This window comes from Apus apus, chromosome 13 (assembly GCF_020740795.1).
Source record: "Apus apus isolate bApuApu2 chromosome 13, bApuApu2.pri.cur, whole genome shotgun sequence".
In the NCBI taxonomy this organism is placed as follows: Eukaryota; Metazoa; Chordata; class Aves; order Apodiformes; family Apodidae; genus Apus; species Apus apus.
In genome coordinates, this window is record NC_067294.1 from 6040640 (window position 1) to 6053911 (window position 13272).

General features: G+C 46.6%; 1 protein-coding gene across 1 annotated transcript in view; it reads right to left on the bottom strand.

Annotated features, from left to right (window-relative positions):
- FAT2 (FAT atypical cadherin 2) overlaps positions 1 to 13272 on the bottom strand; it is a 57230-nt gene that overhangs the window by 18074 nt on the left and 25884 nt on the right. Inside the window, 6 exon segments of the mRNA XM_051631008.1 lie at positions 684 to 837; positions 1468 to 1664; positions 3824 to 7876; positions 8877 to 9087; positions 9507 to 9782; positions 11342 to 11481. Of these exon segments, the coding sequence (XP_051486968.1) occupies positions 684 to 837; positions 1468 to 1664; positions 3824 to 7876; positions 8877 to 9087; positions 9507 to 9782; positions 11342 to 11481 (5031 nt within the window).

Genomic DNA, 13272 nt, shown 5'->3' on the forward strand with positions numbered 1-13272 from the left:
TAATCCAGCTAATAGGGGTGGTGTGTCCACACCACATTGCCTTGGGCTATTCTCAGATCACTGCCAGCCAGTGACCTGGCAGGACTTGGCACAGGAAGTCCTGCAAGTTGGGCTGAACTTCATGCAAGGGATGTCGTCATGGGATAAATGTGCTCATAAATAAATTGTACTTCTAAATACCTTTATAAACCTGTTGCATTAAGCTTTCTGCAGTGTAATGAACCTCAAGTGATCTCTAGAACAACTGAATCACAGAATCATACAATGCCAGGTTGGAAGGGACATTGCCATGCATATTTTTTTTTAAAAGAGGAAACCTCTGGGTTAATATAGCACCTAAGACCCAGTCAGACATTTTTTAGAGTTTAAAACTTGAGTCTTTGGCTGGTGTCTGCACTGTAATACCTGCTGATCTCTCCTCCCTGGGATCTAGCTGTTAGCAATAGTATCTGTTTTGCCAATGCTAATGCCAACATTTGTAAATAAAAGCCAACAGGAAGAGGCGGAGCTCGCTCTCCTCTACACTGTATTGCAATAAACCCACCTGTTTGCCACCTCCTCCTAACTTAGGAGAGCTGGAATGAACAATCTTGTTTGCTCAAGAGGAGATGAATGTTGCACCAGGCTGGGAGCTGGCATTTCTCAGGAGTGGGTGAGGAAGCATCCCAAGGCCCATGTCTCACCTGTGTGCGGGCCCAGCCGGAACTCCTCCGCGCCGGGGCCGTGCAGGCTGTACGTTATCTGGGCATTGCTGCCCACGTCGGGGTCAGTGGCTGATATCTTCAGGATGAAAAGACCTGGCTGAGCATCTTCAGAGACTCTCCCAGTGTAGAGTATCTGGCAAGGACAGAAGGTGTCATTGGCATCTGAGTTGACCCCGAGATACCTTCACCATGTATGGGGAGAACGGTCTAGCAGAAGCTTTGTGGGGAAGGATAAACCATGTGGTTTATAAAGGAGCACAGGGCGCCTCACACTGCCAGCTGCTGGGGTGTGGACTGGGACCAGTGAGCTCATTTCACACAAGCCTTTGAATCTCCTTTGGGAAGCAACCACTTCTGTTCTTTCTCACCAAGGGTAACATCCACACCAGTGATCGGCTCCCTACAATAACAAACCTCCTGATGGGAATCTCTCAGCTTAGCAGGATATAAAACTGGGTAATTTACATGCCCCTACCCAGGAGGCTTCCTGGCATTGTTTATCTCCAAAAATTATCCTTCATAACGCTTAGGCATTCACTTACTACTAGCAAACATGCTTGGAGGCTAGATTTAATGTTCTTGCTTGACATGCAGCTTAATTAAAATTGCTAAGCATAATCAAAGCAACAGGATCGTGTGAGAAGAATTATGACAAGCCAAACCCTCTTAACACGCTCTTTCTTTTCTTGCTTCCTTGCTATTGTGTTTTCTCCTTCCTTGCCACTCCCCTCATGTCCCCAGTGTCACAGAACAGATGTCTTACCTGGCCACACTCGGGGCTGTTGTCATTGATATCCAGTACAAAAACTTCCACTTCAGTGGTAGCCTGAAATTTCCCATCAGAGGCCATAACTTTAAGAAGATACTTCTCTGTATCTTCTCTGTCCAGAGGTTTTTTGGAAGAAATAGTCCACTCTCCCTCAATTTGGTTAACTGTGAACTGTCCTAGTACATCTCCTTCTAGAAAGGTGCAGAAGACAAAGAAAATAGACATTTACTGATTACTGAAGATCAGGAGTAATCAGGGAAGGGGATACAGGTGTGTCCACTGCTGGTCCCTTAAGAGGGCTGAAGGAATTACAGTGCTGATGCAGAGAGGGTGTCCAATCACCCAGGTGAGGAGCATTAGGTCAGTGCACAGCTGGGAAATACTCCGCCCCTTTCTCTTATTCTGTGTTGCTGGAAGGAGAAAGCACGATTGCAAAGGTGTCTGGGTAACGTGCTGCAGCTGTGCATATTCATTGCCTCAAACCCACACTGTCTCACCTTCCTGAAGTGTGTCAGTCTAGGTGCTGGTCCCTAAAGGGATCTGAGGGTTGCAAATACCCTGCAGACATCAGTTGGATCTTGTAGTTACATTACTACATTTAGTTGTATTTCCTTTTAACCTATAAATGAATTTTATGCTGTGCTTTCTGGGGCTACTTTTTGATTGTATAAGGACCAAAAGATGAGAAACAGGTAAATCCAGACTAGGCAGATTCTCTGGTCCACCAGATTCTTGCTGCTCACGGGATGGATGCAGCCCTTGAAGAATCTTTCTCTTCTGGCGAGGAGCTGGTGTCCTCTGCTGAACCCACGCCGCTGGGCAAGAGGAGGGAGCATGTTGGATAATGGGAGGCAATGAGCAGAGCTGGCTGCAGGGCTTGTTTGTGTCAGACTCTGAAGGGCCTCGCACAGCCAGGTAAGTTAAATTAACTCTCTGCTTTCATTTGCACCGTGGTGATGAATCTGGAGGCACAATGGGGCCTCTTCTAGCCCTTCTGACTCTGTGCAACTCCAGATGTTGCTCAGCTTTAGTTTCCATGTGGTTGATAATTAACGTGCATGTGGACAAGGGAAGCTGGGCTCTGTGCTCACCTCCTCCCTCCTTTAGCTGCAGCTCTCTCTCCACTGCAGCTGTATCTATGTGTTTAGGGGTAGAATCTGACCTGTGCTTGTAAGTACAAAGCAGAGAGAACATCTGCTATTCACCACTAACATAAGGGTGCATTCCCTCAGGTTTACATTGTTGGAAGTTACTGCTACCTTTAAGGTGGCAGAAATGTGAATATATAAATGGATTTAGACTTTCCTCCCAAAGGCTTGCAAATACCTGGGCATGCCATAAACCAATTGAAAGCACCAGCATTCCTCCCCTGTTTTGGATGGTTACAACAATAGATAACAGGCTGCAGCATGATCCAGCTAAGTGTTTTGACCCTGAAGGGTCCTTGTTTGAGTTTGAACAAATATTTTAATTTGAGGTATCTGTTCCAGGTCTGAGAAAGACCCTTTGGAGTCAAAAACCACTGTAAAATCAAGCTTCTACTTGTGCAGATGCGCAACAAACATTCCAGTACAAGTTTTTTGTTGTTTTACAGCAGTGGTTATTTTTAGTTGGCAAAAAAAATAATTTCAGGGTTGCAAGAGTCATCCTGAGCATTTCTAGTTAGCAAACCCCTTGCTAAGACTGACATGACAGCCTCAAATATCCACCAGCCTGCAGAGTGATTCACTGCAGCCTTGTGAGGTCCACTTGTTTGTTAATTCGAGGTGGCTTCATAGGAAGCACATTTAATATAAGAAAGTTACATGCATCTTATGGGCATCTTTGCAGTTATTAAAAATACCAACAGGTTACACATAGCTGTGATGTGTAAACTGACTGCACTGTGGGCAGGAGAAAAAGCTGGGCTAAAGAACTTGAATATAGACACAGTATTTATGTGAGAAAAACTTTTCTTCCTGCTGTACTGCTGCTTCTGTCCTTCCAAGACATGTTACAATTACACTGTCTTAATTATTCCTCTGTTAAGAAGGTGTAAATTACTATTTCTGAACTACTGTGTAATTATTTATATATATTATTTATTTTCAAATAAATAGGGTGAGTCAGTGGTGAGATAGTTACTATGGTGATAATTCCACCCACTGCACTGAGTTACTGAAGAGTTTTGGACTCATCTAACTGAAGAGTCCAGCCCATGACAGCTTGGGCTTCATCTCCTGCTTCTGATCAGACTGTCAGTATACAGTTATTTCTGTATTAATGTGCTGTAGGACAAGGTATCAAGTCCTCAGTTTAAGATAAGACTCTATTCTTGCTCACTGAGGATGTAAAGTCAGGAAAAACTCACCAGTTATGTAGCACGTGACCCGCCGGTTCTGCTCAGAGATGTCTGCATCGATGGTGCTCAGGGTGACAACCACCTGCCCTGGCTCTGCGTTCTCAATTACTGACCCCTTATAGAAATCTGAGGTGAACTGTGGAGCATTATCATTTTCATCAGAGACAGTGACCTCCACCAGGGTTTGGGAAGACAGCTGGACTTTTCTGCCATGGTCAGTGGCCACCACATAAAACCGATAAACCTCCTGAGCTTCGCAGTCCAGTTCCTTCAGTGTGGTGATCCACCCACTCTCACCATCAATGGTGAAGAGTCCTCGGAGGTTGCCAGATTCTGCTTCCAGACTGTAAGTCACCTGTCCATCAGTTCCCATGTCCTGGTCATTAGCTGTCACTTGAATGACTGTGGTTCCTGATGGCATGTTCTCCATGACAAAGGCTTTGTAGGGATCTGCCTCAAAAACAGGCCTGTTGTCATTGACATCCTGCACTTGGATGTTCACAGAGACCAGAGACACCAGTTCAGTCTCCTGATGCACGCAGAGAGCCATAACATCAATCTGGTACCACTTAGTAGTCTCATGATCCATGGCCTTGTTGATTTTCAAAACTCCTGTTTGTTCATCCAGTGTGAACACCTCATCCTTGTTGCTTTCTGTAGTGGCTCCCTTCACCAGGCTGTATATGATGGGATCCTCTGCAAAAGCTTTGACTGACCCTATTTCTGATCCCTCTGGAAGATCCTCAGATGCAGAGAATGTATAAAGAGGCTCAGAAAACCTTGGCAATGTCACCTCTCTGGGGACAATCTGAAGATTCACAGGGACAAGGGAGTTCCAGTGAGGGGGTCTGCCATCCTCAGCTTTCACCTTGAAGTTAAAGGCTCTGTTTTCCAAACCAACAAGGCTCTCCTTGACCTTAACAACCCCAGTGGCAGCATTGATCTCCACAAGGTCTTCTTCCACATCTTCCACGGAGTCAACGGAGTAAATGACATCTGCATTTGCACCTTCATCAGCATCGTAAGCCAGAACCTGGATGACAGGGGAGCCTTTGCTTACATTGGACTGGATGGACAGTGTGTACTCAGAAGCTTTGAACTGAGGTGGGTTGTCATTCTCATCTGTAAGGATTATTTTGACAGTGCAAAATGCCACCTTCCCACCCCCGTCCTTGGCCATGACTTTGATGGCAATGACTCTTTCTGTTGAATTTTCCCTGTCCAGTTTTTGCAGTGTGGCAATATGTCCTTTATTGTCTATGGAGAACTTCTCATGGGCAAGTTTATTTATGATTGTGTAGTCTATGGTGCCATATGGGCCACCGTCTGGGTCAATAGCCAGCAGCTCAATGACTTTGGTACCTATCTCAGCATTTTCTGCCAGCTCTGCCTCGTACACGTTCTGCTGAAAAGAGGGGCTGTATTTGTTGGCATTTGTGGTGTTGATATAGACAGGTACTGTGCTCTTGAAAACCCCATCTGAAGCAGAAACTCTGAGGTTGTAAGATGGCTCCAAGTCTTTCTTGCAGCGGTTGAACATGGATATTATTCCAGAGCTGCTGTTGATAGTGAAATGCCTGTTATCATTGCCTGAGAGGATCACATATTCCAGCCGGGTGGTGTCCCCACTATCGGGGTCCAGGGCCTGGACTTTTATCACAATGTGCCCACACGTGGCCATTTCGCTTACCTTGGCTTCATACTGAAGCTGGCTGAACTCAGGGGGGTTGTCATTGATGTCTGTCACATCTACGATTACCAGGGCATCACTGCTAAGTGGTGGTATCCCATGATCTGCAGCTCTTACTTTGATGCGAAACTGTTGATTTTTTTCATAATCAAGTGCTTGAGCTGTTGTTATCTGCCCTGTGCTGGCATCAATACTAAAGAACTTGGCAGCATCTGAACCATCATCCAAGATCTGATAGGAGACCACATTGTTTCTGCCTGAATCCCTGTCAGAAGCAAAGAGCTGGACAACAGGGGTCTGTGCTGGCAAACTCTCTGAGACAGATGCTGTGTAGATGATCTGAGAAAATATGGGGGGGTTGTCATTAATGTCCTCTACCTCCACTTCTACTCTGGCTTCTGAAAAGGATCCCAGTGCTGTGTCTGTGGCTCTAACAGTGAACGCGTGCTTTGTTTCTACCTCATAGTCCAACTGGTCTGTGACAGTGAGGACACCAGTTTTGAAGTCGGTGCTGAACAGTTTCAGGGAGTCTTCCTCCATGATGTTGTAGATGAGGCGCAAACCTTCAGGACTGCGAGCCTGGATGTGGAGGATAGGTGTGTACAGGGGCATGTTTTCTGGCACCTTCACTCGGTAGTACAGGCTTTGGAACAAAGGGTTGGATTTGTTCCTCACGCTGATCACAACCTCCTCTTCAGCACGGAGGGGAGGCTCCCCTTTGTCCTTAGCAATCACTCGGAGGTTGTATTTATTTAAAGCTTGATAATCAAGAGGCTTTTTAAGTGAGATGTCTCCCAGGTAGGGGTCAATCCTAAAGTATTTGTAGTCCTCTGCAAATGAGTAGGTGATGGCTCTGTTATCCCCTATGTCTTTGTCTGTTGCTGACACCTGAAAAAGAACATCACCTGGTTCTGTGCCGTCCTGCACCGAGGTGTAATATGGCACGTTCTCAAACTGTGGTGGGTTGTCATTGACATCCTCTACATAAACCTTGACTGTGGCTTGGGACACTCTTGGCGGTTTCCTGTTGTCCTTCACCTCCACAGCTACCTCGTGCACGTCTTGTGTTTCGCGGTCAAATTTCACACCCTTGGTCTGGAGTACTCCGGAGGCCTGGATCATTTTGAATCTTTCCTTTCCATTCAAAAGTGAATAGAAAAGTGGTTCATTTAACTGATATCCCTTGACCCCAAGAATGGTGAGAGTCTTCTCATCTGTAGAGTTCTCCATCACAGTTGCTGTATATATATCTTGATCAAATTTTAAGCCAGTACCTCGTGCTTGAGTGAAATTTAGCTTAACCAGAGCTGTGCTCTTGTACAAGCCATCATCAGCTCTGACCGTGAGCTCACGGTGTCTCCCCAGGCCAGTAGCATTAAGAATGGAGATGAGACCTGTGAGGGGATGAATATAGAAAGCATTGTCAAGGTTCCCTTCCACCACGCTGTAGGTCACCTCTGAATCTGCGTCTTTTGCCTGCACTGACAAAAGCTCCATCCCTGGGTGGGCAGGTAGTAAGACCAAAAGCTCGTAAGTTTCTTTGAAGAAGACTGGAGGTGAATCGTTCACATCTTTCACATGGATTGTGACCTTGGCTGGCTTGGATGCAAATAAGCTGGGACTTCCACTGTCATGCACATGTACACTGAAGTGGAACACTGGGGTGAGCTCATAGTCTATATCAGCACGACTTGTAAGTGTCCCTGTGCTGGGATCTACTGTGAAATATTTCAGTGCCTCTGGTTCCAAAATCTCATAGACCAGCAGAGCGTTGGAGTCTTGGTCAGCATCTGTTGCATGGGTCACAAGGGGAGCATTGCTTTCATCCAGAACCATGCTTTGTGCTGGAGCATTTTCCATGATCCAGCCAATGAAGGAAGGCTTAACAAAGATGGGCACATTGTCATTCTCATCTATGACATAGATAAGTACCATTGTGTCCATAAATGCTCCAGCCATGTTGGTGCCACGGACTTTCAATTGGTAAAAAGCTACCTGCTCAAAATCTAAGCTCTTCTGGGTGGAAATTAGGCCTGATTGATAGTTCATGGAGAACACTCCATCTCCATTTCCATCTTTTATTTCATAGCTGACAGGTGACAAGCTTGTGGCTGAAACCTGGATGAGAGGAGAGCCAACAGCAGTGGATTCACTGATCTCTGTGATGTATTCAGCCTCTGGGAATTTCGGAGGGGTTTGATCAGAGGGTCTAATGCGGACGTGCACTGTAGCAGAATCTTTCAGCTGGAGGAAACCCTGATCTTCTGCCTTCACAATAAGAGTAAATCGCTCCTGCCTGGATGGGTCCAGTTTCTGGGCAACTGTAATAATTCCAGAATATGGGTCGATGCTGAAGAAACCTTCCCCATTACCTGCAAGAAGAAATTACGAAGTGAAGAACAAAGACACCCAATTGGTTTTGGTTTTCTGAACCTCTTTTCCATAGATGAGCCTGATTTCAGACCTAATTAGAATCTGTTTTTTCCACTAGGAGACAACAATCTTCATGAATTTCGAAATGATTTTCATTCGAAGAACAATTAACCCATTGAGATCTACAGGCTAACTTTTAAATCGATCAAAATGTAAATTATAGATAAACACCCTTTTAATTTGAGTGTATTTAGTGGTGGTAGAGCATATGCTTGAAGCTTTTGCCTTGTTTGCAGAATATGGTAGCACAGACTATACTAGTTGCTTCAAGCCCCATCATGCTTATAATTACCAATACTTCAGGAGCAATTAAATTCCTCAGTCCTTGATGTAAATTGCAGTGAGAAAGATGGAGCAAAGGATGGCTTGTCTCCTGCAAAGAATTTACCTGCTAAATAAGCAGTGTGGCACAGCCATAAATATTCAGGTTTTTAACCTCTAGAATGAAGAATAAAATACTTGCCCACTGAGCCTGTATGACCCAAAAGACCATCATCTAATGCTGAGAGGGTGCTCACCTTCCTCAAGGATGTATTTCTTGGTAGAACTGGTGGAAGTGATGATGACTGCTGTGAGAGTACTTCTGCCTAACAACTGGACAAGAATCTCTCCCTCGGTTCCCATGGATGGGAAGAGAAGATTTTAAGTTGTTCTCACTCTTCCAATCTCATTTTTTCTTAGACCAGTGACTCAACACTGAATTGTCTTCCTAAGGAAGGATGCTTCTTCCATAATATGGAAATTTCCCTAATATGGAAATTACCTGCTTGCTCTAGATTTTTTTCTGGATAGGAAATAAAATCATGTTTTAGCAATGCACAGCCAGTTACTGGTTTTTAGCAAGAGCTGGAGAAAGCTGGTCAACTGTCTGGCCACTAGCTAGAGCATGGAAATGCATCTATGTTTGTGGCCTAAACTGCTTTGTTGCATGGCTCTCACCTGCCTGAAGGGAGTAGTGGATTTCAGCATTGGCTCCTTGGTCTTGATCAAGGGCTCTGACTTGTATAACCTCTGTGCCCACCACTGCTGAATCCAGCACTTCTGCTTCATAATGGATGCTGCTGAACTGTGGAGGGTGAAGGTTGCAGTTCTCCACATGGATGATGACCCGAACAAAGTTCCTCTTGATGGGCACCTCCTGGTCTCGTACCTGAATGACAGAGGAAGAGAAGGTATGGTCACATCTGGCAGCCTTTTCTGAGCCAGGCTTCCAAGTAACTCTTCAGGACTCTGAGAGAGGATGTCATGTTTCTGTGGCACCAACCCCTTAGGTGGGAAGGAGCCTGTAAGGTTCAGCCCCAAAACTTGAAACCAAACAATAAATATCCACTGTGCTTTCTTTTACAAGAATCCAGTGGCCCTCGGATGAAATGAGCAAGTTAGAGGAAAGCAGGGTGTTGCCTAGATTTGTCCAGGATGGTTATTTAGTAAAGGTTAACACCCTGCTTTCCTCTTCCCTGTTGCTCTAGACAAATCTTCCCACAAAGTCAAGAACTAGTCTGGATTTCTCCAGTGACCCATATAACCCAGGGAAGCTGATGGACTCAGCAGGGTTTGTCTGGGACTCACCATCACTGTTAGGGTGTGTTGTGGCATGGAGTGAGAACTGAAGCCTTCTGCTGTTGTGAGGGCCCCACTGCTTGGATCCAACTGGAAAAGTCTTGTGCTTCTGGGGTCCATGCTGCCATGGATGGTGTAGATGAGACCCTTGCCTTTGTCCTTGTCTGTTGCACTGACTTGAAGGATTTTCCTTCCTGAGGGGGTATCTTCAGGAATCCACATCTCATAATGGCTCTTCAGGAACTGGGGACGGTGCTGGTTGATGTCAATCACGTGGATGAATGCCTGGGTGGGGACACAGCACAGTGAGGGCAGCAGAGATGAGGAGCAGTCTGATTTATGCAGCCATGTAAAATCTCAGCTACCAACCCCTCGGGTGTAGCAATGCTCTGAGCCCTACAACCATCACAGCTCTCCACCCCCTGGGGCTTTGCCATCCATGGGACTGGCAGGCCTTTTGTCCTTCTCCCCAAGGAGCTGCTGTGTCCTCCCTCAGTGATTTTCAGTTTGCTTCCTCTTTTTTTTTTTTTTTTTTTTTGTTTTAACCTCTCCAACCTGGCAAGCCATTTAGACTGACCCTGCCTGCTCTTGGCACACAGGGCAACTGTCACAGCCTGCTGTGAAGAGCAGCCATTGCTCAGCCATGGTGCCAGTTTTGCCGACTTGTGCCTCCACACCAGCACTCATTTATTTCCACACCAGGAAGGTGACAGCAAGGGGATGTTTGGTGAAGAAAGAGAGGCAATGACCTATCTCAAGGGTAGCACGTGTGGAGAAGGTAGGCAAAAGCCAAGTTTCTGGTCTACATCTTTTAGCCCAGTCTTCCTCTCTGCATTTAACAGCAACCCCCTGTGAATGGCCTCCCTGAATCCTGCTTCCCGTCACCTAGTCACTTCTCTTTGGTCTCCTACCCTGACTGTCCTGATCCCCCCCAGATGAAGTGTTGATTGCATCTTAGGAAGTCCCAATGAAGTGTAATAATTTGCTTCCTATAGCAAAGCTGAACATGCCACGGGTGTTTTGCACAAGCAGGTTTTTTGACATCTGCTAGTGGCTTTGAGTGCCAAAATAAATGTAGGGATGAGATGTGAGGTGTCAGGGAATGCACACCAGGCAAGGTGGGGCTTTGTTTGTTTATTTGGAGCAATACTTGAAGATAGCTGAGATAGGTGGGCAACCGTTAGCACTGTGTTTCACAGGAATGGTTGGTGTTCATCATTCATCATCCCCCACAAACTTCCACAGTGAGTTTCCCATGATAAGTGACACTGACGGATGACTCACGTTCTAGGTCTTCCTGTGCAGCGAGGGTTGGGTTTTTGGAGGCTTCTTATGTGTGGAGAAAATGACTGGTGAAAGATCAAGCCCTGTATACCACTCCTGGGGGTAGGTGAAGATGGGTAAATCTCAGCAGCCATTTTAACTGGGGCTCAGGGACTAGCTGCAGAGCAGAGTGTCTCCCTTCAACAGCACTTGCTTTTCATGGGACAACTTGGAGGACACATTAACTCTGCAGTTGCCCCACCAAGCCCCATGGACCTCAGTGCTGATATGTTATCAATGCACTTGGAGCAGCACAGGCCAGGGCCCCCCCTCACCTCTTGTAGATGCATCTGTGCTGCAAGGTCAGCAAGGCCCTAGACCATTTGTGTTTCCAACAACATAAAAAAAAAATTCTAGCTTGGTACTTAGGAAAGACTTGGGCCACTGTGTAATGTAAGATGACAGCGTAAGGAGGTTCTTGTGTCTGACCCCTGATCCAGAGCTCAGAGGAGTCAGAAGAAAGACCCCCTTTGGCATATGCTCACTCTAGATGGGGTTTCTACTGAAGAAAAAAGCATTACCTGGGTTTTGATGGTAGTGGACCCATCAGTGACTTCTACTGTCAGGTTATAGCTTGACTTCTTCCTCGCATCAAGGGCTCTTGCAATGACCATGCTGCCTGTGCTCTTTTCAATGTCAAAATCCATGTCATCATCACCACCTGGAGCAGGGGAGAGATGGGAAAATGAATGAGTGGCTAGATTTCTGTCTGAAGAAAACTGCAGGTACCAGGAGCCTCTGCAGGGGAAGGGACTCCAGAAGCTGCCTGGAGATCCAAAGGATGAGGATCTCCCCCTCCAGACACCATACACAAACCACACAAGGGGCTCATGCCCAGCCACACAAAAGTGGCATGACCTGCAATGAACCTTCAATGGGGATGTGCAGACATTCACTCTAGCTTCTCACTTTCACTTCTTTGGCCACAGTTAGATAGGGGACAGTGCCATGGGTGAGGTTCCCCCCAAAACCAGAACCTAAATACAGAATGTGATAGATGGACAGAGGAGACAGGGAGGACATTGAGAAGCTGGACAAAAAAGTATTCACAGATGGTGACAAAGGATTGTGAGAGGGAAGATGGAGGGAATTAGAGAAAATAAAGGGGAGGAGAGGAGAAAGGATGCAAGCATGCATATGATGTCCTGGCTTGATTTGCAACAGGCACATTTGAGCATTGATTTATTTGCACAAGGTCTCCAGCTATGCAGCATTGTGGACTTAGCATGGATCAGGGACCTGCAGGGCTGGACAACGCTCTTGCTGGCTTCCAACTCAAGGTCACACTGTGGGCATATCAGCAGTGGTCTTCACTGCCATGGCTGGAAGCCTGTGAGCTACCTGAAGAAGCCCAAGTGTTGAACAGTTGGGGAGGCAGACGGTGCTTCCAGGGTGAGCAGAGCCTGTTGCCTCCAACCCAGATGGCTGCGGAGCGCAGGGAACCGCAGGCCTGAGCAGCTCAGCAGCAGAGGGCTGTTCCTCACCCCACTGCTGCTCAGCTCTGGCGTGGCAGCTCCTTTCTCATGCCTGGCTTGCTGGTGGCCTGTTAGCTCTTTATCACCTGTGAAACACCACTATGCTGGTCTGAGATACAGAGAGGTACAAGTAGTTTTCTGAAATGTATCCCAGGTTTCAGCTTCTCCCTTCCCAGCTCCTCAATGCTCTGGATTCTGCTTTGTTCTCTTACCAGCTGGGAAAATCTTGGCTGGTGGTTAAATTACATATCTTCCCTTGCAGGAGAAATGCAGTGGTTGCCAACCATCTGGACCACCACTTTCCTACTGGGAAGGAGACAGAAAGAAGCAGAGAGAGAGGAAAAGAGAGATCCATGGATGCCTTTCCCTGAGAAAAGAGAGAAGGGCTCCCTTTGCAAGGTGCCAGTGGGAAAGAGGAAGCCCAGGAGATGAAAGAGATGAAGAAAGATGCTGCTTTGTCAGAGTTTTTGCAGACACCATCAGCCTCAGTGTCAGAGTGTTTGTGGACCGGGAAAGGTGAGTTTTTGATGAGGTGCTGGAGGCTTCTCATCTCTGCATCACTTGCTTGGTTGCCAGCTACTCTGATGCTTTGCTTCCCTGGCAAAGAAAGTGAAATCCTGTCCTTTTCCACCAGCACAGAAACCAAGAGAGCCCCGAGTAGCACTTGGTGCACTAGGAACCGGCAAAGATGAGGTCAAGCACTCAGCAGGGACACGATGGGGCAGCAATCAGAGGAACATACTGTTAATTCTGCAAACCCAGGCAGACACCGTCAATGCCAGAAAGCCTTGCACTGATGTTGTCTGCTCCTCGTAGCGTTGTATCTCTTGTTGCTGAACTATTCATACACAATTATCCCTGCCCTAACACAGTAATGGGAAAAACTATTCAGTCGCCCAATTAAGGCTTTGTCTGATGAGGACAAGCCCTACGGGCAGTGCCAGGGAAAGGCTGTGTGAGGCAGATTGGGGCACCAC